At 41.5% G+C, this 25,693-nt stretch overlaps 1 protein-coding gene across 2 annotated transcripts in view; it reads right to left on the bottom strand.

Moving 5' to 3' along the window:
- GPATCH2L (G-patch domain containing 2 like) overlaps positions 1-25,493 on the bottom strand; it is a gene marked incomplete at both ends in the record, with an annotated part of 30,325 nt that extends 4,832 nt beyond the window's left edge. The window contains 8 exons of one of the 2 annotated variants that reach the window (XM_079536918.1): positions 309-400; positions 9,957-10,042; positions 12,193-12,247; positions 13,016-13,080; positions 15,011-15,090; positions 15,432-15,608; positions 18,470-18,534; positions 24,832-25,493. In XM_079536918.1, the coding sequence (XP_079393044.1) occupies positions 309-400; positions 9,957-10,042; positions 12,193-12,247; positions 13,016-13,080; positions 15,011-15,090; positions 15,432-15,608; positions 18,470-18,534; positions 24,832-25,490 (1,279 nt within the window). The remainder of the gene's footprint in view (positions 1-308; positions 401-9,956; positions 10,043-12,192; positions 12,248-13,015; positions 13,081-15,010; positions 15,091-15,431; positions 15,609-18,469; positions 18,535-24,831) is intronic. The other variant, XM_079536917.1, reaches the window with a different exon arrangement.
- Between the last annotated feature and the right edge of the window lie 200 nt (positions 25,494-25,693).

Below are 25,693 nucleotides of genomic sequence, written 5' to 3'. Positions count from 1 at the left end.
ATCATCAAGTGCTGCACAACTTAGGAACTGAGGAAGGAACTCCTTCTTGACAAAACAGATTATTAACCACCACACAGTGAAGCACTAAGTTATGCTAGCTTCACATAGCTGCGTTATCAGACCTTTTTGTTAGGCAGCTTTTCATGCTACACAAAAAACACACAACATTTTCTCACAAGTTGCCTTTCTCACTTTTTGTTTTTAGTTTCAAATTGAGGTAATGCTATTTTTCACTGCTCTGACTTTGGCACTCTGCCCAAGAGGGACACGACTTTAGAAATGCTGACACACACACAAATCCAGGCTACCTGACGTTGGGCTGGACACGGAGGCTGCAGCTGGCTTTCGTTTCCTCTTGATGTCCCTTGAGCACGGTGGTCCCAGGTGTACATGTGCTTGCCTACAGAGAAATGAAAACAGCAAATTAAACTCTGTTCCAGTGTCACCTTCCCACAAGATTCTGGCTGATCATCTCCAGCCCTCCTCTGCCTCAGTCTGCCCCAGTAACCAAAATGAATCAAAGGCTTCCCAGGGAAGTTTCCCTCACACCTTTTGTTATCATACAATTAGGCTTCCATTTCTTTAAGAGCGCACACCCATAAACTGAGCAGAACAATTGTTATTTCCTAGCATTTAAAGGATATGGAATAGTAATCACTTTTAAATAACTCTTTTGCATAAGTAAAGACGTGATCAGGCAGTGATATGACACACCCTATCATTATTTCTGCACAAGTTTAAAAAAAAGGCTGCAAAATTGCCTGGAAGAAATTCCATTTGCCCACTTATTCAGGAATTATTTTACTACATACATATATTCAGAGCTGCAAAGAACATCTCAGGATATACCTATAGTCCAAATGACTACAAAAGTAAGTTCATAAATTTAGTTAGAAACTCAAAACTTTCATGCATTTTCAAAATTAAAATTTCCTTATAGATGATACAATGAAAACAGCTGAATCTGGCTTGCAATATTATAGACTTTCTGACACCTGAAAGAGAATGGAGAGGCATAAACTGTCCCAGCCACACCAGCTGACAACCCTTTGTCAGTTAAGAAGAAACCTGCCTTATTAGGAGCGGCTCAAATAGAGCAACTCCTCCAAGTTCTACATGTTGCAAGAAAGGAAGATTCATTAAGAAAAGACAGCCTGGAGCAGAAAAAAAAAGAAAAAAAATCAGCCCAGAGCATCTTCTCATTCTACAGAATGTTTATCCAAGTGCGAAAAACTTTCACAAGTTTTTCTACAAGATAACATGAGCAAGAGATCATTGCTTCATATTTCCATACCAAATTCCTCTTCTAAAAAAAGGTGTATCTGTAATATCATCTAATACAATTTAGGAAGCTGAATTTATGCAACTATGAAATTTGCTGCTGTACAACTGCACAGAACAGTGCAGGGAGCACACAAAAAATCCACGTACAAGTCAAAATTACCAATTGTTTGAATGCTGCTGGGCCTACCTACTTACCTTCAACAAGTATGAAGTCACAAAATAAGAAAGAAAAAACAAAATAGCTACCGTTCTGCATTCTCAACTGAAATTCCCAAGTTCTACGTGATTTGTCATCTTAGTTTGACATTAAGGCACAACTTGAATTTATTTTTTTTTTTAAACTTGTATTAAGTTTCACCAAGGGCCAATTTTTCAAATCATTTCTAGGAGCTCTCATCAATACAATGAGGCAGAAGTCTCCTTGCAACATGAACTAATGGCTTTCAAAAATACCAGCACACCTGGAGACTGCACATGCAAATCCCACCCTTCTACACATAAATGACTAACTTGTAAGTTAACCCATGTAGGCTAAAAGTTGCTTTTGTATATAGTCGTAATGGTGGCCATACAGTATTTTAGCACGCTCTTACAATGTATTCTCAAATATTTAAGCACACATAAATAAGGAAAAGATAGACTAATTCAAGTGGAACTTCAGGTTTTTGATTCAGCATCAATATTACAAAATAATACTACTGACTAGATGACTAAGTAGTTATATATGATAATCCAAATCATTATTACATCATAATAGAAAGGTTAACTTAATTTTATGAGCTTACCCCAATTATTAGCCAGCTGATCTTTTTTGAAGACTCACTACATACTACAGAGCAGGTATGCACAATCGTCTCCAGGGCACTTCATGCAATTTTTCCCACTTCACAAATGTTAGAGCTAGATTTAGAATAAGAGCTCCTGGTTATCAGATCCATGCTCAAACCACACCTATCCTTACCTCACAATTACAAAAAAACAGTAAGAAAAAGGGAGAGAATCTCGTAATTGTTTCTTGTACTGAAAACAAAGGCACACTGTACTCCAGCTGGAGACTAGTAGCAAGGACACTGAAACCGGCAGCCCTGCCTCTAACATACAAAGGCTTGGAGTTATAAATAGTCACCATCACACGTATTTCATTCAGGTTTATCCCTTATTGATCACCCACGCTCTAGTTAGTAAATCAGGAACCTATTGATTACTCAGTGGCTCTGACTGCCCTGGTGGTAAAAATGTCATTTTCAAGTGGTTGGTGTACTTTACAGGCACTGTAAATCTGCATACAGGGAACCTCCAGGTGGTAGATACTTTGGGAGAGGATGAAATGAAAGAATGCATACAGGAATGATATACCTCATTAAAACACAGGCAGGAAGGGTTCCTGTTACAATTCATGAATTGTTCATTTTCTGGTAGATACCACACTACTGGTATTATATTGGTAAGAAAAGAAATTGGCAAATCCCAGTTGTCTTAGTTTCAGCTGGGACAGATATTACCCTCTTGCTGGTATGGTTCTGTGTTGTGAATTTAGGATGAGAATGATGTTGTTAACACAAATGTTTTGGTTTAGTCCTAGAAGTTTTCAGCTTCATGTGTTGCCCTGACAGTGATGGGCCAGGGGCACACAAGGAGCTGGGAGGGGACACAGCCAGGACAGCTGACCCACACTGGCCAAAGGGATATGCCATACCATATGGTGCCATGCTGAACAATAAAACGGAGATTTGGCTGGAGGAACTGACTGTGCTTGGAGACTGGCTGGGCATCGGTCAGCAGGTGGTGGGCAACTGCACTAGCAATTTGTACATTCTTCTACCGTCATCATTATTACTTTCCCTTCATTTTCCATCCTATTACACTGTCTTTATCTCAACCCACAAGTTCAACCTTTTTTCCAATATTCCTCCCATCTCACTGTCAGGGGGAAGTGAAAGAATAGCTGTGTGGTGCTGAGTTGCCTGTCAGGTTAAACCACACCAGTTTATCAGCAAACTCATAGGAACAGTGCTGCCAGCAAAGTAAGGTAATGGATATGCACAGCACACCGTCTCACAGCAGACAGACGTTAACTATAAAGTGTGAAAAATCTGTGTCATGATGCAACCATGAATTAGTTTTTCAGAAAATGTAGATTTTAACAACTCCTCCAAACAGGTTAAAAATAACTCAGAGGTAGAACTGAACAGGGCCAAGAGGAAAGGATAACAGCAAATGCACATTGTAGCATTGTCACAAGCCTCCTTGTGAAGAAGTCAGAGGTACCAAGCATTGTGTGACAGATTTGAGCCTAAACTGAGAAAACACAACGGCACTTAATCTGATCTTACTGGCTTTCTATTTCCTCTGCTAGGCTTCTATATTTTGTTGAACACTGCACGAACAGTAACAAGAAAACTATTGGACAGTGGCTGGTGATCATAAGAAAAAAAAATTGCAGTGCTAAATCACCATTAAATCTGCTAGTCAACCAGACACTAACATGGAAATCAACCTGTCTAGAGAGAACCGAAATTCTGCTCCAGGAAGAGAAAAACAGAACACACCTGGAGAGACAAAGCACGATCCAAAATGCAGCTTCCCTGGTAGCTACAATATATCCAATACATACAGTAACACCACAGCTTCTTACTGACAGGAGCTGGCAAATGAGAAGTAACACATTAGAAACAAATGGTTTTATATAAAAAAATCTATAGTTTCTTTCTAAACATGTCTATATGTATATTTTAATCACAAGCTAAGGAATTATCCAGGAAATACGGACTTATCTTTTGCTCTTAACACAGTACTCAAGGTACATGGTGATTCTACATGCATCTCACACTGGAGAAAAATCAGGCTTTGCTCTGCACAAGGCTGGGATTTGTTGTTGTCTTTAACGTGTCAGAAGGATTTTGAATGTTTCCTTGCTTCCGGTTTCCAGATAGTTATTATATAACTGTTTGTTTGTTTAAATTAAGTGTAACTGTATATACTGGACTGCTACCTCACTCCTACAGATCAAAGTGACCGCATGCTGGACTGTCAGGATCATACAAGCTTGCCACTGTCATAGATATAAAACCCAGAAAATTGTAGGGTTTAGGACTGCCAAGCAATACAATCCACGAAAAACAACACAAAGCACAAGCAGTCACCAGTTCACAATGAATCTAACTGAACAGAATTAGGTCCTTCAAACCCTCTCAGTCTGTCAAATGCTGTCCTCTTAAAGCTCAGAGTAAAATACACCTCAATCTCAGAACAGAAGTCTTTGAAAACATCCTGCAAAACTAGCTGCTACAGTGTGTGGCCTTTTTGGAAACAGGTGGTGCATCGCACACTTGGGGGTGTAAATCTCTTACTGTAATCTCATATTATTCAGTTTCTCTCCTGACAACCTCTGGAAGAAGCAAAACTTCTGGAAGAAGTTGATTATATAGAGAATATTAGGTAGCCATTAATCTACTGTCACACAAACAAGGGTTGCTATTATCCTCATGTTAAAATAAACATTCAGCAGAGACAGCATCTAACAAGGGTACTACCGCTAAAAAAAAAAATGCCACACAACCCAAGTGCGGCTGCTGAGACGCTATATTCCCAGCAAACACAGGCCAAACAAAACATTCTTCCTGTGAATCTGGAAGCATTACCTGAGGTTTATGGTGGCACAGAGGAATTGCCAGGTCATGGCATGGATCAACGGTTGAGCACCAGGTGAGAAGGTGTGGCCAACCCAGGGAGCTCAGGTACAAGCAATACACCTAAAAGACCAGAAGGGTTGGAGCCTGGATCCACCCCTCTTCACCCTCACTTAAGGGTTAGCAGCCAAAGGAGCAGCATCTCTCCAGATAGAGGTTGCACTCCTCTTGAGCCACTGCTGGTCACCAGAAGAAATGAGCTAATTTTCTTTCTTTGTTATCTTCTACAGCTTTACAGTACACGTATCTCAGTAGAAGGTATTGTCATTACCTTCTTTTGCTACCCAAGTGGCCTCACAAAATTAAGAGTAGGAGCAGAATTTCTCCTCCTCTTTGAAACTACAGACTCAGATAGGCACCAAAGTTTGATCTGCACTTAACTTTTGTAAATCAAGTCTTGTGCATAAGAGAGTCTCCTCTGCTCTGCAGAACCTCATGGGACAACTTCTAGAGCAGATTTCCAGATTCCAAAGTCACTACAAGTTAGTTCACTTCTTCAATCATCTGAATCTAATAGGCCTTCATGCAGCAATGCTCTGTTCCCCTATGCATTCTAATCATGTAGCAGTTTCATTCACTAAAGTTTGCATACAGTGAACAGAAAGGAACACATTTTTTCAATCATTACTCAAGTAAGCATTCTAAGTAGAGATTATGTGATCCCATGTATTGTATTCTCTCTTTTCATATAGACCTATGCAACATGGGTGTGCCAGTAAGAGCAGATACTTAACATTTGCCTGACCTGAGTACACAGATCTGGTAAAAGCAATATACTTCATAGCAGAAGAAAGCAGTAATAACTAAACAAGATGCTGAAACCAAGGGGAACTCATTTATTTTTCACTCTGGAGAATTAGAATTCACCAAAATGGAAGCACTAGGCCTTAGACAACTGATGCTAGACTGCTGTTTGTTGCATACCCGTCAGAAGAATTCACTTATATCCCCAACTGGAATATTAACTGGAATATTAGTAGCAAAGGAAGACATGAAAGTGCTCTGGCTAAATGAAGAAAAAAAAGAAAGGGAAGAATGATACCTAAAGCAGCTGATGCATAAACATACATATAGGCATCTCAGGAAGATGAAGATGTATGGATAGATTGCATGGGATAAACTGGATACTGTCCTGATCAAGTGGGAGAGCATGAAATTGTGAAAATTCATTCAATCCTTCAGCTACCTCAGGAAAGGCCTGACCCACTTGCAGGCAATCTCTATATTTCCATATGCTTGGATAAGAGGCCAAAACACCAGGATCTCTGTACAGATACAACAGAATGAGGTTTGCATAGACACGCATATTTCTAGAGCTGGAATTGCAGACGTTCCTCAAATCTCCAACTGCATCACCTACTTGCCATCTCACCACGCACTGACATCCACTTTTCTTAAGACATTAGTTTTCACCCATAACCCTATTTTCAAGACTAAGCAAACAATAAATGATATTATGGACAATTTATTGCCTACCCTCCCGTCTTATTCTACCTGTTTTACAACTCAAATTGAAGGGAACATTGGTTCTAGACTCTTCTGGAACTCACCCTGCCTCAACAGAATTACACCCCACGAAACAACAACCTATCACATTTTTCCACTGACAGATTCACTGACTAGCCAAAGTCTAATAAAATATTCTGCTTAAGCCTGTACAAAATTGTATCAAAACCAGCGTTGCCAGCAGGAGCAGAGAAGTGATCATCCCTCTGTACTCAGCCCTGGTGAGGCCACACCTTGTGTACTGTGTTCATTTTTGGGTCCCTCACTACAAGAAAGACACCGAGGTACTGGAGATGTCCAGAGAAGGGCAATGAAGCTGGTGAGGGGTCTGGAGCACAGGCCTTATGAGGAGCTGGGACTGTTTAGTCTGGAGAAGGGGAGGCTCAGAGGTAACCTTATCGCTCTCTACAACTACCTGAAAGGAGGTTGTGGTGAGGTGGCAGTCAGCCTCTTCTCCCACGTAACTAGTGATAGGACTAGAGGGAATGGCCTCAAATTGTGACAGGGGAGAGTCAGGTTGGACTTTAGGAAATACTGCTTCTTTGAGAGAGTGGTCAGGTGTTGGACTGGGCTGCCCAGGGATGTGGGGCAGTCACCAAGCTTGGAGGGGTTCAATAAATGTTTAGATGTTGTACTGAGGGACACGATTTAGTGGGAAATATTGGTGACTGGTGGACAGTTGGACTGGATGATCTCAGAGGTCTTTTTCAACCTTGATAATTCTATGATTCTATGAAAATCCTCTTCAAGTGGAGTTCAAGATAACAATTCTTTTCAGACCACTCTTTCTCCCAGAAAGGTAAGTGGGTAGAAAGGAATGAAGGGAGGATCACTTGGGCTGTCCATGCCAGTCTCGTCTTGCTTGCTTTTAACAGCCAGCATCGTCAAGCAGAAACCTTAACAGACAAGACATGATTAGCAAACGCTTTGTGCTCTTAAAGGAGAGTAATTATAGGCATGTGAAAAAAGGAAGAGATCCCTGAGGTACTCTTACTTGCATGCCTCCCAAGAGGCAGCAGGGCCATTAAAAATTCCATGATGAAGAGGAAAAACAGCCTGGGAACAGCCAGGAGGCAATACAGCAAATTAATACACCAGTTGTCCCTTGGGAGGGCTGCAAGAAAGCAGGAAACTCTCCTTGCTTCACAAAATAAAATTATACCACTAATGATAACAGTCACCACACACACAAAACTGCTTCTAATGATGGGTGTGAAATTCCCAGCGCTACGCACACACTTTGAATGAATCTCTTCTCATCACTGATATAAAGCAAGAAAGGTAAACTTGGAAGTGTACAATTCACACAGCCATTCAGACAAGACTTCCCAAAGAACATTCCACACAGAATCTCCTTGACAATGAAAAGCCATTCCTGAACACCTCTATCTGTGCTCAGGACTTTGGCTAACAGCTCTGCCTAAATGAAGCACTGTGTGACCAATCACGTGCTGCACCTCGAGATGAAGTGCACCAAAATCTACCACAGAGGCAAAGAAAACACTTCCATGGCACAGAACAGGCTCCAGCTGGTAGTTACACATCCACTGGTTAGTGGGCATGGTAGAGAGCAGCTGGACCAGGTGATCTTCAAGGTCTTTTCCAACCAGAACAATTCTGTGATTTGTGATAAAAGGAATTCAACAGAAAGGTATTTTTCCACTGCACAGAGGGCATGAGATTAAAGAAACTGGATATCCATAACATCAAAACAGGTTCTTCTCTAAAACATTTCACATTGCTCTCAGGACATTAGCCTTCCCCACCATATTCCGACACATTTCTGAGTAGAGTTTCTCCAGGACCAGATGCAGGCTGATAGAACTTGCTAAAGAGCAAGCTATAGGAACTGACTCCATCCATGAAAAGAGAGGAAAAGTAATTGGGAAATACCTGAAGAACAGCTCCTGTTAAGAGAATGTTCCTGTGAAGGAATTTTCCTCTGTGCCCCTGGCAGCATATCTATGTAAACATCTCACACTGGAAAGCTCACTCATACATGAGACCATATAGCATTTTTTAATTCTTACCATAGTTTTGCACTCCCTCCTCCCCAGATTCTTTCACACATTAATAATATTTCACAATATAATAAGAAGCTACTTTTTCAAACAACAGACACTTATAAAAATCCACTCACTGCTGGAATGGGACAAACTACTTCCCTATCAACATTCAGTAACGAATCATTAGGATTATGTCAGCCACTTATTCTCTATAGGAAGGAGCCAAGCTCACACCGATAGGATAGCTGGACTATACATACAGTAAATATAAACAAATATGATCACTCCAGCTTCAGAAACATCTTGTCACAATCAATGGCTTTGGAAAAGGCCTTCACTGATCATTATAAAAGGGAGACAGTTTGCCCTGTTCAAATTTGAGAGCTGTCGAGATCCCCTTTCTGAAGAACAAACAGAAAACAGTTGGTCTCCCCTGTAACTGTTTCACAAAGTGGAACAAGAAAGGTTACCTTCACTGCAAATGAAGAGACCAACCAAACTTCTTGCTTCACAGGCACTAAACATCCCCAGACTGGTGCAAAAGCACCAACTTGCTTACGCACAACCTTCCAAACTATTTTTGTTCTCATCCATATGAATGTTTAAGAGCTGATTTCTCTCCCCCCCAAACCTTTTTAGCTTTAGCATGCTGCCTACAGCAGCATGAGGTCATGGTGCGGTATCACAAAATTCCCTGCAGAAGCCAGAGGGAGGAGAGGCTTTGCTGGGTAGATGCCAAGCTTTTGCTCAGACACACACAACCTCAGTACATTTTTCATGCTCTATTTGCTAATTAACAAGGGGAAAAAAAAACCCATGAAGCTGAAAGTCCAGACGGTTCTTTCAGATTTGGTCCTTTGTACAAGCACGTAAACAGAACTGTGTCCCAAGCAGGACCATGCTTCCTTGTAAAGTGGAAGAGCTCAAGGGCACCTTACCTTTAGATAGTCACCTGCAGCACAAGAACAGAAGTCACTGCCAAGGACAACTCTTGGATTTAATTTAGGATTATTCAGCAGAAGGTGCCTGAACAGCAAGTTAACCCCAACCATGCAAACTCAAATATACCTCAACATTTGGGCAAATGCTACAGGAACGCAGAAAAATACCAAGCCATTAGGAGTCACCTAATCTTGTTCTGATTTTAATACTGGACAATAATACTACACCCATTCATACCAAAGCAACAGAGTTGCAGCAACTGAATGCACAAGCAAGAACAGATTACATCTGTTTGTAAAAACACAGTATGTCCTGCCTAGGTGCCTTCAATACACTCTAAGTGCCTACAGTACTGAGTGTGCCAGATAATCTGCACTGGTATGTTCTATGCTAAGTTTGAACACAGGTTCCCTAGGGAAAAGTGCACTAACTTCCATGCCTGTGACAACTGTTCAGACTGCATAGTACTAATGAAGACACACATGGAAGGGAACCAAGACAACCCAACGGAGCAGAGAAAGGGAGTTACCTGGCAGTGCAGTGTGCTGGTGAGCATCTTCGGTGGGAAGCATCAGCAAGCACATCCAGAGAGTACAGAGGAGATAATGGATTGAACTGGAAAGTCAAGAGATTTTATTTAAGCAAACCATTAAAAGAAACAGTCTCCAGATACAGCTGCTCAGACCTATTCCCTACAGCTGTTCATACAGCATAAGAACACCTCTCTGAAACACCAAGGGATGAGGTTAGATGAGAACTGACTCTCAGTTCAGACAATGGCCTTGCACAGGGTGCAAATCTCATAACCATCTTCTCCCAGCAGACAGCCCTACGAGCACACTTCTTTTTCAACTCACATTATTGGAAATGCTGATTGACTGAGAGCATGCTCAAAGAGCTCTACTGCTGCACATGAGTAAAAAAAATCCATCTCCCTCTAGTGAAGCTCCTTGTCCACATTCATATTGTAGAATGAAAACTTAATGCTATAAATAAGGAGAGCACAGAACTTCCCAACAGTCTCAGTATTCCCCTATATTCACACGTGTCACTGAAACAGAGCTCTAAAAGGCTCAGGTCCACCAGGGTCTGCTCACAATGAGCTCAAAATTCATTCCACAGCAAGTGAGCTGCTCCTCTCAGTTACAAGCTTTACTTGCAAACTGCTTAAAACAATTTTCTGAAATCATGTGTGGTCAGGCTAATCTTACATCCTTTGTACAGCATACACTGACAAATCCTGAAGCCATCAAGCCTGTGAAAGACAGTTTATGGTGGAAGATGCAGCCCTGCATTTTTTTAAGGGATGGGAAAGACATGGAACAATCTACTCAGTGTAGAGAGCAAACCTAGCTCAATATGCAAATAGATGGCTTAGGCTAGTAGTTGCCCTAGGGTGTCCACATTACAGTTCCATTCAACGTCTATTTCTTTATAATTCACACCACAAGCAGGAAAATTCATTTCCACCTGTTTTGCAAAGTGCTTGACCGATTCCCAGAATGTTTGCTCTTATATTACTAGGATTACTGACGCATTTTTAAATAGGGAAAATCCACAGCTGTAGCAACTCTTGTCATAAATGTTATATGGAAGCCTAGAATTCAGTATTAGGCCTTTATCTTCAAACTTTCTGATGCACTACAAAGCTTCTGTTTTCAGTGAGCTGCTCCTTAAATTGGGCTATTAGTTTACCATCAGTGAAATAATGCTGCAGCTGCACCATAGGGGAGAATCATCAGTACCTCTCTGTAGCTGAAGCAAGTTCAGTTATGAAAAATAAAACTAATTTATATTGGTCATTTACAAGCTGAGTTATCTCTCTTATCTTTAACAACATAAAAGTGGTATGTGAAATGCTGTCATTAATAAGAAATGCACAGTTGCACAAAGGCCATAAAATTATCTCTTTGCACAAAGATTTAAAAATAATTTCTTGCCATATGTATATCTATAGTCACCTATAGTGTAAAACAATGTTTGGTCCTAGTGTTCACTAACCAAAAGTCAACTAGCAATAGAACAGAAGGGTAGGAACACCACTACAGCACTACCCTGTAAGTGGGAGATCTTTTTTGCTAGCCACTATCTGGAACCTGGAGTCTTACATCATGAATAAAACAGCCTTCTACCACTGAAGGTATATAAAATTTACAAAGGAAGAATACAAAAGAAGTGCCTACACCACAGATTCATTCACTTAAAAGAGTGCCCATTCATTTCTTTCTATTTCCTGTTACATCTGCTATTTAATTACAGCCAGATAACAATTTGTGTTTTTAATTTTCTCCCCTTCTCTGTTGATGAGACTATCAGGAAGGAGCTTGAGCCAAATAAGGCAAAACAAAGCATGTGAAAAGAGAAGAATGTTCTAATTATCATGGAATTCTGTGAGGCCAAAGTTTCTCCTGACAAGAGTCATTCTCCCTCCCACAAATTATTGGAGAGGAAGGCAAACACTAACCTGAAACACCGGGACAACAAAAGGAGCCCCTGAGCTATTCAGACAACATAATGCCAGAGACATGGGTTGCACTCAAATCCAGAAGACAACAGTTACCAAAACAAAAAGGGACAGAGCTACTGGAATAGGCTGCCCAGAGATGAGGTTGATGCCCCATCCCTGGAGACTTTCAAGGCGAGGCTGGACCAGGCCCTGGGTAACCAAACCTAGTTGTGCACATCCCTCTTCATTGCAGGGGAGTTAGACTTGATGATCTTTAAAGATCACTTCCAGCTCTAAAGGTTCTATGATTCCACATTACCTCATGTGCTAAGGCCACGGTGTGAGGGAAATCAGAAGCCAGCATTTTGTTCTTTCTAGAGAGAAGGAAACCAAGAAAATAAAAAAGGTAGAGCATAGACAGCTTACCTGGTTGCGATCTCTCTTCCCCATTGATGGTAACCAAAAACTGGAAGGAGGCAGAGTTGGAAGGGCAGGTGGGAGCCATGCCACGGAAGGAATGAACATTGAGGGGAAAAAAGAGGATTGAGGATGAGGAAAAAAGGGCAAAGGAAGAACAAACACGGAGGGAAAAAGAGAGATTAAACATCACTATTAAAAACAACAAATGCCAAATCCAAGTAAGAAAACTGAGGACTGACAGCTGCTGAAGGCTGGACCCACTGCATTGCAGGTGGAGAGGAGCTACATCTACCTAATTATAGCCCCACAAGAACAGCATTAGAAGGATGCCAAGGGATAGGCACCATCTCTATTTCTATTGCTGACTCTAATTTTAAAACACAGTTTGGGGAAGGAGACATAACACACCCAAGAAAGAGAAAGCAAATTCACTACTGCCTTATCAGCATTGTTTCTGCAGTCACAAAAAAAACTGACTGCAACCAAAAGGGCATTTGAGCAGTTTCTGCATACTGGGGCAGCCTACTAACAAAAGGAGAGTCAGCGATTACAAAAAAGAAAACAGAAAAACTGTCAGTAGAGGACTGTCTCCCACTCAGCAGTTGTCTGTATTCTTTATTTACCACAAAATTCTTCACTCCCTTCAGTCACAGAAGGGAAGAGGATCCCAAAGTTCTTCCTCTCCTCCCAAAACCTTACACAACAGCTGTTAAGCGCCTTACTCTTTCTGGCGTGGATCACTAACATGACCTAGCCTCTCAGTGCCCACAGTGCAGATGGAGGTCTCCTGAAACACAAAGAGAGGTAAAAGGTTGCAGACTCATGCAGGGAGCAGTCATGGTTTACTGCTGCTAATAAAAACAAACATTGCTGTAGCAGCTCAGTCTCAGCTAAACATCCTCTCCTTTTAGAACCCCAACTGAAGGCCAAAGACCATTTTGGTTTTATTTTATTATTGTTATTGCTGTTTTTTAATTGTTTTAGTGACTACAATTGCTTGCACAGGGGTGCACCAAGGACTGGACCAGCACAAAGCATACAGCACAAGGACACAGTTAAGAATGGGGAAAATGGAAGCAGTTTACACTAGTCAGCTGGGCCACATGCAGGCTGAGAGACAGAATACTACAATATCTTACTAAAAAGAATGTTCCTCACAAAACTGAATCCAGTCTCTCCAGCCAAAGGGGAAAGGGATCCATCAAGTACAGGTGAAAGAAACAAAGAGGAAACATGAAGTTCTCCCTCTCTAAAAACAGCAATTTAGTAGGAGGACATCTAACAGCTAAAGGAAAGGTGTATCCCAGGAGAAAGGGCTTACTCTGCAAGCACATTTTTTTTTTCTCTGAGTGATGCTGCCTTGTGTTATGTGCTTGATAATGGCATACACACATAGCCTGACACAGCAACTGTTCACATCTGCATAGCAACTGCATCAGAAAAGTGCTTTGCAGAATGTCTGAAAATGAGGATAAAGAATGCACAGGTAAGATTCTCCAGAGCTTCTGACAGGTTACATAGGCAAAAAACATTCGAAGTTCAGGGGGAGTAGTAACAGCAGGGGTGAAAGATGGGCTATTTGTTACAGCAGGAAAATTATTAACTTAAAGTGCAGTAATGTTTAAATTTACGGTTTATTACTGTGTAAATTACAAGCCGTACTTTTGATAATTAGCAGCTCGCTGGCGGGGAGCTCTGAACGAAACTCATTATTTATGATTACAATTTAGAGAGAGATGGGGAAGGGGGAGCAGTGACCTCCGCTGCAAATGACAAAGATCCCTTTAAGGTGATGAAGATGAATTAAACAAGTAAATATTATCTTTCTCATTTGGATCATTAGAGGTGCTGCCAATAGACCCAGGTGGCCTGAGGAATCTACCCAAAGCTAGTCTCTTGCCAGCTGATGATTCATATTTTAAGCCCCTGTTATAACTAAGCAAGGTGAGTGGAAGGAAGAAGGGGCAAACAAGGATCTTTCAAGTGTGACAACAGTTTCTGAGGAAAAAATCACACTCACCTAGAAAGCAGACCCATGCGACACTCCTTAGAGATAAACAAACTCTCTAAAGCCAGCCAACTAAGAATATAAGCCACTACATTCAAGAGCACATCTCAGTAAAACCTAGCACAGGCCACAACCTCCACCCTCGTTAACATCTTTTATAGAAGACAACTGCACTCCACACTTCAAGATTCAGACCAGATGCCTGCCTCTTTTAGACAGGTATTTGCCAAGTATCATTTATTCTTTTAAGAACAGGATGAGCTTTTTTTTTTTTTTTGCTGTTTGCCCTACAAATAAAAGACCTGGTCAGTGGCTTTGGTACACTGTGTATACCTACAATTTCACCCTCTTTCACTTCAGAGTCAGCTTTCTGCCCTTGTAGGTGTTACTGGTACAAAAAGGTCTCATGCCTCATCATTTTGCTCTACATTCTGTCTAACTCTTCTTCTATCATTCATCACCAGACCTCCTTTTGTATCAATTTTAGCACTAACCAACTCTCTTTGACCCATTACATCTGTCTTAAAATCTATATTCTCTCAGTCAGCTTCCAGCAATCAAAGCAGTTTCACCAAATGCAAGAATTTATGAAATAAAAATGTACAGTGCCCCCTTTCTGCAGGAAAGGGCCCATGTACTAACTTTGAATAGTACTCTAGTTCTAATCAGCACTGGAAATAAAGAGGTACTATGTTGCAAAGGGCAATACCTTGCCAACAAGCCTCCTTCGACCTTTCCGCAGACAGCGGGCAGCAGCTCCTGGAAGGCGGTTCAGGCGAGCGTGAAATCCTGAAAAAAAAAAAATAAAAATCAAACACATGAAAATTGAGGATTCTTCCCAGTAAAACAGCAGGAAAAATAATTGGTTTAGTGGTCAAATCAGTATTTCCACCTCTGTTTCTCAATAGTAGATATGCCTTTTTATTCACAAACCAAAATCTTTATTTAACAAAAAACAGAACCATAAACAGAACAGAGGGACTCTGAAGGATAAGTTCTTTGGTATCTTCTCCACATCATTACAAAACACAGATCATCAAAAGCATTTTACGTTGCAGCACCTATGAGTGAAATTTACTCTTACCATCACAGCAGAAGATCAAAAACACCTTATTCCTTATGGAACTCACCTCTTTGAGCTGGTCGTGAGGGCAAGAGAAATGTGGAATCTGAGAGCTTGTCCAGGCCTGAGTCAATCCGTTCCACTTCAGAACGGTGGTCAGCTCCCCACTTGGGAAGAAGGTTGGGGACAGTAAATCCTGGGACACACTCTCCCTCATAAAACCAATCACTCTGCTCATCATCTCCTAAATAAACAGATTGAAATTATCCACAAGAAAAAACAACGTGCCCTGTGACTGTCCCACACACTACTACAGGTAGGCATTTTTGGATGTAGAACAACAGCTGAAGTCCATTAGGAATTCACTCCTGGAGAACCTTGTATTTGTATTCTGTTTCAATCATTCTGTGACTATGGGATATCACTAAATGCTTTAAATTATCCAACTCGGTCTACACAATTTCCCTATAGAACAAAGCCTTCTTTATAGACCTGCCTAGGGCAGCTTTAGCACTCTGTTGTGGACGCATCTCATCAACCTTAGTTCAATGCTGCGTGATGTCTAACGCACATCTCTTTCTGTCACAGTAATTACTTCAGAGAAAGAGAAGGCACTCATTTGGCACACTGTATAGGCAACCACAGGAAAAATCTCACAACAGGACAGCAGGCTCACTGTTTTGGATAAGCAAAAGGAACATAGTCACTGATGAAACAGATTTCCTAGCACAGTAGCTAACAGGAATAAACAACGTTGTCAGAACCACAATCTTCCCTGCAAAAGTAGAGCACCAACAACAGAAGTAATTATGAAGGTCTCCACAAAGCATGGCCACTAATTAATACAGCTGCAGTCTTAATAGTGAACTGCCTTAGACACCATTCGTGGTAAACCTGCTGGCCAAAAAGCCCCTGGAAGTAGCAGTAGCCCCTGGAAGTAGCACACGAGCAACATAAAAAAAAAAAAATGGAAACACAACAAAGAAGTTCTTTATGATCCCAACTAAGAAACAGTACTGTTTAATTGCAAAGTACTTCATCATGCCTTAAAATACTACTAACACACCTGACCTAGGGAAAACATTTGCCTACCATTAAGACTCAGGTATTTCCAGTCGCTCTCCTTTCTCTCTTAGCCAAGTCACATTATCTGTGACTGAACTCCGTTTTATCTTCAAAAAGAAAAAACCTTCATCCTGGTAAAACTCTTGCAATCTTACATGTAACAGAAAAAGCAGCACCCATAACCAACTCCAATCATTAACAGCTAGGACAGCCAGAACACCTCCTCCCAAAGCTATAAGCATGTTTCATCAACTGACGTATATTTATGCACATAAACATACACACACACACCCCCACACTTCCACCTACCTTTAAGCAAAAACCAAGTAAGGTTGTCTAGTTCTTTTTAAGTGACCATACTACATATGAAAATATCCCCAAACTTTTGGCTCTATGAGCATAGCGCACCTCAAATCACTTCTTCCACAAGACAAACATTAACAATGAAGATCATATGCTGATACTTCTTCAAATTTCACAACGAGAGATTCATTTAACAAAAACTTGCAATGAAATTATAAACTAGGACCATTTTCCACTCACTGAAACATACTGGAAGCTGGAAAACATCTTGGCCAGCATAAACTACTTTACAGCATAAACAGTTTGAGCAGGCAGCGGTGATCATAAACTTCTTACAGGTATGCATATGTGCAAACATGCACAGAGCCTACACCAACATTGCTTTCAGTGATGAGCTAAAATTTCAACCTTTCAGTCAACACACAATGCCATCGTCTGATATGTAAGTGCTCACTAACTTCAGCTCTCCCAGCAGAGTTAAATGCAAAAACAGGGGATGAGAGATTTTTTTTTTTTTTTCCTGTTGCTCTTGAAGAACAGAATACTGGAAATCATTATTTCTCAGCAAAGGGCAAAGCTGATCTCTGAAATTCCTACCCTAGGCAAAGTGTTAGAGCCACCTCAGGTCACAACTACACACCTCAGATCAGCCCTACAGCCTAATATAATCAGAAAAAACGTACACATATTTGCTAGCATCATGTTGCCCCTCACCCAGACACTTGGGTCAGTAACAAGTGGAAGCAGTATTTCTTACCGAGTTTAGCGCTCACATATTCCCAGGAGAGATCTCATCCAAATTATAGCTTTTGACATATGACAGAATAGACATCAGCACAAGCTGCAGAGACTTACAAATCTCCAGGGTCATACCCCACCTGCTCCAAATACAACAGTCCCGTGCCTACTGCAAGTGCTTTCACACTTACTTCTACCTTATCTCTCATAAACTGAACACTTCTCACTGATAAATAAAATCAGCATTCGTTCCACACCCAAAAGCCCTAAGAAACCATTTCTACAATAGACCTTGAAGATACTAGGCTCAACTAATACACACAACAGCAATGCTCTTCTTAGCACAGTTCTTTAGATGACTTGATAGTACTGATTATTTTGGAGTTGTTTCTTACTTCCCATTGGGAAAAAAAACTAACAGATAGGGCTCTAGTGGTAACTAGATAACAATTAAAACATCTATAGAAAGACACTGTGAATTTTACTTTTTTTTTTTTTTACTATGGAGAGCTTTAAATTTCTCTTGTCTTTCTAGGCCTTGCCATAATAGTAGTTCATTGGGGTTGGGTTTTTTTGGTATACTAAATGTTATAGATCTGATATGAACGTGAGAAAGAACACTTCTTTACTGTAAGTGTGACGGAGCACTGGAACAGGCTGTCCAGAGAGGTTGTGGAGTCTCCTTCTCCAGAGATATTCAAGACCTACATAGATGCTTTTCAGGCAAACTACTATAGGGGACCTGCTTTATCAGCAGTTGGTCTAAATGATCTCCAGAGGTCCCTTTCAACACCTATGATTCTGTGATATACAGGAGTGTACTGCTACCAAAGCTGTACCTTTATGACCCTCAGATCATTTTGATAACTTCTGGCACCTCACAGCCACTGGACTTTTACCCACATTTTCTTCCCTGTCTGGCTTCAAATTCAGATCTTTCTTCAGATCTGGCAAGGGAAATTCCCTGTAACATGAGGAATATTTCAGGACAGTTGTTACCTTGGCGGCCCTCATCATTGGTAAATAGTCCGGTATCACTGCTGCTGCATACACTGCTGGTTTCACTGGAATAAAAACAAACAAATGAAAAAAAAAAACATTGTTACAATCCCAGCAAATACCAAACAAACATTTTACTAGTTTATCTGAGCTCACAATACTTTACATCACAGAAATTGGGTATCACTGCATTTCGTATACATGGCTCGGTCTAGCATGGGTCATGGTGGCTCCCTGTTAAATCCTAGCAATGCTGTATCACTTGACAAAAAGCAGAATCTTGTATCTAGTCTACTTCTAAGGTATCAAAAAGTAATTAATACACTGACAATTGCATGGGGTACTAGATTTCATAACCTAACTATGACACTGTCTGGAATCTCACTAGGAAATTAAGTGCAGTTAACTGCCCTGGGGTTACTTAACAGATACTCAAAAGCCTCTTAAGTTTTGTACTTCAGGTTTCTTCTTCTCAAACGTGTTACCCAGCTACATAAGGCTCTCTTCAATCTACAGCAACTTTTACCTCCTTTGCAGGGAAGAGAAGCAGGTACGTTTTAACTCTCCAGCTAAAAAGCATAGCATGACTTGCTGCAGCTGAATGCCGCTCAGCACTGAGCATTTTGCATTTACTGAAGCAGTTACAAGGGACTTACTCTTGAATCAAGGAATTAAACAAGAAATTAATGTGTTGACTGTAAAATTGGATGAATATTTGCACCAGAAATACACACGCAAGTCAGCCCCAAGCATCTGACAGCTCTACTACTGATACTAAATCAGTCCTCAGGCACTTCATAGAAAGGCTTAGGTTGGAGGGACCTCAAAGCCCACCCAGTCCCAACCCTGTGCCATGGGCAGGGCTGCCCCCACTAGATCAGCCTGCTCAGGGTCCCATCAATCTGGCCTTGAATGTCCCCAGGGACAAGAGGCATCCACAGCTTCACTGAGCAGCCCATTCCAGCACTTCACCATCCTTTAAATAATTTCCTACTACATCAAACCTAAATCTCCCCTCTTTTTGTTTAAAGCTATTCCTCCTTGTCCTATTACTACTAGACTGTGAAAAAGTTGGTCTCTCTCGTGCTTGCAAGCCCCCTTAAGTACTGGAAGGCTACAATGAGGTCTCCCTGGAGCCTTCTTTTCCCTGGGCTGCACAAGCTCAGCTCCTTCAACCTTTCTTCATAGGAGAGGTGCTCCAGCTCTCTGACCATCTTTGTGGCTCTCCTCTGGACCCTCTCCAACAGCTCCTCATTCACCTCGTGCGGGGGCCCCAGACCTGCACACAGTACTCCAGATGAGGCCTCGTGAGGGCAGAGCAGCCACACACTGCTGCCACCTCTATTTTGATGCTGTCCAGGATTGGCCTTCTGAGCTGAACTGCACTTCAGGTAATACCTCCTCCAATTTAGCTGAGAAATATCATACCAAGTGGTAACTACTTACTGCCCTTACACCCCCTTAGTACTAAGGTCTCATAGGAGATATGAACGTCAATTCAGAACTAGAACCAAGCTCTGATTGAGGAGCATTGTTACAAAGCTCTCTGGCCTCCTACAGGGAAACTGAGTCATGCTGACACCAATATCAACAGAAAACCCCTTGATTCACAAAACAAAAGGATGAGAGATCATAAGAAGCATCACCCCAAATAAATGCAGGAACATAATTAAACGTTTTCAGTTTCATTATGGTATTAAATTTTATTTTTTATTATGTTACTTTATTATTTAAACGTTATTAAAAATTTTGGAGCACATTATTGCTCTTGGAAAATATACTCTTGAGTACAGCCAAATCAATTCATCATGCTGGATATCTATAAACTCTGCATCTTCATCATTATACAAAGGTCATATAAATTTTTAAGGATGAATGGTTGGTATATCATTCCCACATTTCAGTATGTAAGTTAATATCAAATTCCAACTCAATCCATTACAGTGTGTGGTTGTCCATTTGCCCTCCCACATATACAACAAAGCAATTAGGCCAAGGACTGATAACCACGAGTCATTTGTTTCATTCCTAGCTCTCCTACCAACTCACTGTATGACCCAGGGCAAATCTCAGGGTGTCTGCTTTCTCCTTTGAAAGCCTGGATTAAGAGACCTTATGAGCAAGGATTGAGTGACTGCTTCACATGGGTTTGAAGCATCACCAGAGAAAAGGTGCCAGAGAAAGGAAGAAGCGTTACGTAAGATTCCAGATCACATTAACTGCACTTGAAGCCTTCTGTCATACTGACAGCTCCTTTGCTCCTTACAGATACACGTTATTGCCAATGCCTTACTTGAATCAACTTTCATGGATCCCACTTCACCCTCTTTACAATTTCACACTTCAGAGCTGAACACAAACTAGACTCCTCCACAGGCCTTTCTACAGGTCCAGTAAGCACTGATTAATGACCTCCACTTGCAAAGGAGGCTACTTACCTTAACCATGAAATAATGAATCCTATTGATCCGACAACCTACTGCTATAGAGTGTTATTGATCACCCAATCTTTGGTTAAAATGGTCCTCATTTAGCAATTTCACTGTTGCAAACACCTGGAGCAAAGCATGCTTATAATTAAATAGTTTGGGGGAGTTAAAGTGAGAGGTGATGGACAGAGATCTCAGGTTTACCCCATTTATTCTTTCTCCTGAGCTATTGTTTGTGTCAGGAGGGATATTGATTTTCTATAAAAATAAGAAAACAAGAGGCACCGAGGGGCTGCAGAAGGTCAGGCTGGGCTGGAGGAGGAGGGGAAGCTGAACACTCTGTCTCTGTCATTTGCCTTCCAAGAGAGGAATTTTTTCTTTACCAAGAGATTGGGTTTCAATTCATCAGCTTAGCCAGGCTCTCGACTGCCACTGCAGGCTGTTAGGAAAACAGCCCTCTTCCAGTGAGTAAAGGCAACTGCACTACACACTCAAGAAGCAATGGCTACAATCCCAGGCCAATACACATCAGCAGCAAACCAGCAAAGTCACACAGAGCCACTGGGGGAGGGCAATGACCAGCTCAAGAAAGTGAAGTTACATCACTTGAGAGTAGATCAGACAAACCACAGAGCTCTCACTACTAAGCACATCATTCAAAGTCATTTGTCAAACAACTCTTGACCATGATTTGCTCTGGCTTCAAGTTAAACCCAGATCATTCTGAAAGCGCTCAGCTTAGACCAACAAGAGGAGCTTCATCACTCAATATATAATTTCCCTATGCTTTACTATGGCTGCAGGGAATCTCAGAGCATTAGAGGAGAAAGAAGGGCATGTTACCTTAGCAGTTAATTATCACCCCTGTACAAGCATGCAGATGACTATTTAAACTAAGACCACTTGCTTCTTGTTATCACAATTACCAATGTCAGGCTTTGAGTCGTGCCATCACCCAACCTAGAAACGCGTTCCTGCACACCTTTCCTCCTCACAGCGTACACTGAAATTTGGCAATTTCAAATATTTCATTTCACATACACTACGTACATGCCTACAAGCAAACTTCTCATTAAATATACATTTCCAAAGCTTTCTCAGTGAATCAGTTTATTTCCTGAATACAGTAGGCTTCTGATCTGACTTAGAACAAGGAGCTCTCTTGAAAGCAGAGAAAATAGTGATTATTTCATCATTTAAGGAGATCTACTCCTACAAAACACAAAAACGAAACAGCCTCTAATTGCAGCAGGGGATGTTCAGAGCGCCATCGGAGGAATTTCTTTACAGAAGGGGTAGCCAGCACTGGAAATAGGCTGTCCAAAGAGGTGATTAAGTTGCCATCCCTGGAGATATTAAAGAGACGTGGATGTAGAAGCGACAAGGTTTAGCAGTGGAATTATAGTGTTAGGTGGATGGTTGGAGATGATGATCTTAAAGATCTGTTCTAACCAGAATGATTGTGATTCTATGAACAGAAATGGAACCAATACAGTATCAAGTTGTTCCATACATCACTAGATCACAGTGGACTGGTTCCAGGTACTGCAAGCTTTATTAGTCGCTTTCCCACCTTGTGATGCCAACATACCATCCTTTCTCATAGGTATCCAATTTTCTTCTCTCTTCCTCAGGCTATGCTTGTTATACAGCTGTATGAAATACCTCTCTCATGGTAGCAGAAAAAGGAGCAAAGCAGCAGTAGCAGAGCAAGAGTGAGGTAAGCAAAGCCAGTTTCACTTTGCTAGCAGCAAACCGCTATATTTAGAGCAGCAGAGACCAAGCGTGATCCTTCACTGCTGCAAGGGGCAGTCCACAGCAAAGAGGGTTATGTGTGTTTTTCTCTCCAACTTGAACACTCTTGAGTGAATCACAGCACAGATCACATTTGTGGTGTTGGAGAGGTCAAATATTCTGACCTCTGGATCTCTGAAGAGAATCTCAAAGACTTGGCAGCAGAAGGCAAACAGCATACAAACACTTGTACAATAATTTGTTTGAAAGCAAGGTACACCTGAGAACAGAACAAAGTGATATCCTCAGCATGGTCCTCAAGTAATAGTCTGACAAAGCTGTTTATTTGCTCTTCCAAATTCCGGCACAACTAAAGCCCAGATGAAAGCCTGCTGGTTTAAGTTCAAGTTTGACATGATGGAACAGACTCTGACTGGTAGAAAAAAACCCTCAAGGAGCTCTGTCCATCACTGCCACATCAAGTAAGGGCATCTCTCAGTCCATCACTAGTGACACACAACATTCAGGGGCTACTCAGCACACTTCCTTTTCTGGACTGCCAGCACACAGCACTGAAAAGATAAAAGTGTTTTTAGCAACTAATACCAAAAAAGGCATTCACTAGCATCTTGAAAAGGCACCTCTTCCCTCCTTTCTTAACCTAAAAAGAACCACTTTTCAATGGGAAAAAAAAAAAAAATCACTTTTAATGCTTCTTCTACCCTCTTAACAGTTAGATACAATGCTGGTTCAATGAAAATGCACTACTGATCTCTAGGACCAGCACAGAGAGAATGTACTACAGCCTATGCTTTTCACAGCCTCTCAGAAAGTACCTGTGAGGAGTTTGCACTTCCAGTTATTTTCCACAAAGCCCTCAATAACTGTATGCCACCTGTTCACTGACAAATTGCAGTAACTAGACGTAACGCCAGAACACTTAAATGAACCCAAACACATGAACAATTACACCAAAGCAAACAATTATACTTCTCAAATTCACTGTCTCTGATAGAGTCTATTGCAGTGAATACTTGTGAAAAGCATATCAGACTGTAACAAAAGTGGACTGATCGTTTCCTCAGTACATTCATACAGCTTCAGCAGTTTCAGGACTTCCTGAGACAAATCTTCCACTTGGCCTGTAATGCTTATCAGCCCCTAGAAAATCTACCCTCCACATCCCCCTTTCGTATACATACAAATCTTGATCTCCAAAATGTCCCACAGCAGTTTTATGAAAACAAACAAAAAAGTTTTCTATTGAATGTCTCCTGCTTCTTAAACAATGACAGTCCCTATCTCCTTTCTGTATGCCATTTGTTACAACTCTTCCATTTGACTCACAGCAGTTGTTTCTCTTCTAATCCGAAAAAATCTTTTTGTAAAGCAGGAGTTTTAGAACACTGAACCTTCTATGCAGAGAATAAAAATCAAACTCAAAGGGAAAACTTCTCAAGAGTGATGCGCAAATTCAGATCATGACATTTACGCTTCTCATTTTCAACTCTCGTACAAAACTGCATCATTAGTTCATCAGTTCTTCAAAACTGGACACAAATATAAGCCCGACTTCACAGTTCATAGATTTACCCTGCAAATATTCCATTTTACCCAACTTCTTTATCTTCTCACTACTTTCCTGCCACAGCCTGCAGGAAAGGTTCTGCCTGTCAGCACCTTATTCTAAATCCATAGCAGAAATGTAGAACTGCAATGAAGATGTTTTGAATGAGGTTTACACAGTACCTGCACAGAGGTCTAGCATTCATTGTCTGATCAGTTCTCTGTTACTGCTTATGGTAAATTCTGAAAACAAGAAACTGCAAACAGATCATATCAATCAGACAACATAAGTACCAACAGTGGATTTATCCGCCAAATGTCAGGCCACAAGCATGCCACTTCGTAGCAGAAGGACCACAGAATTTTCAAAGAGCTGCTTGTAATACAAGCCAGAAACGTAACAACTGCTAGCTTTTCAAAGAAAGTGTTTGGGTCATTATCACGGCACTGTCAGGAAAAGACTGTTGGGAAAAAAAATCTGAACTTTTAAAGTAGCTGAGGGATTTTCCCTACTCAAAAAAAGAGAATAGCACTGAATAAGTTTGGAAAGAACTTCTAAAGGCAAGGATTTGTAAGTAGCTGCAAGCAAGGAAGCCATCTAGCTCTAGCATGGGAAAGAAACAAAGACCTCACCATTCAGACATATTTTCATCCGAGCCTTGCTTCTGTTCATCAGCTTCACACTCCATCCTCTCCTTCCTTCCCCCCTTGCTGAGGAAGGGCCTGTTCTCTCCCGATTCACAAAGGCCATGACTAGATGATGTCCACGGGGCATTTTCCTTCCAGCGTGAAAGACGCTGTTTCTTGGCTGACTTGAACCTGCAGCCCCTCTCATAGTTCCACTCTGACACCCTGAGCTTTTGCTGGAGACTGGCAGCCACTTCTGATGTCACGCGTTTGACTTTGCGGCGGCGCCTAAGAGGCCGGCAGGGTGCATTCTCTGTAAAGGAGTCTGACTCATGCCATGAGTGTTGCTTGCTCCTCAGGGTGGCACTGAGAGCTGGATGTCGTTTGACCGCTGCCATGTCATCAGAGTCACTGAAATTGGCTGTCAGCACCTCACGGCAATCCTTCACAGCTTCATCCAAGCTGGACTCAGAGGCCTCACTGTAGCAGCAGGCGTGCTCTGCCTGATGCGTGAAGTCTGAGCGTCGTTTGCGACCCCGCCTCTTGCGAAGCTGGCGTCGCTGCTGCCGTGGGCTTAGGGCCATCTCTTCCCATAGTTCGTCCAGCTTGTTTTGCTCTGAAGTCTGCTCTAAGGCTGAGGCCAAGTCATGCACAAGTTCATCCATTGGCAATGCCTACAAAAACGACAGCAAACAATTAGCACCAGACATAAATACTGTCACAAACACACTGCTAGACTACAGCATACTATAGCAGAGTTACACACTTTAATTGCCTGGGAGAAACAGTGCAATATAACTGCTGCTTCTTGGGCTAACATTCACTCCTTCCTGTTGCAGGGGTTAAATCCCACTTCTACCCATGGTGG

This window comes from Tetrao urogallus, assembly GCF_951394365.1.
Source record: "Tetrao urogallus genome assembly, chromosome: 6".
Classification (NCBI taxonomy): Eukaryota; Metazoa; Chordata; class Aves; order Galliformes; family Phasianidae; genus Tetrao; species Tetrao urogallus.
Note: the sequence above shows the minus strand (reverse complement) of the source record. Positions and strands in the feature narration are given on the sequence as shown.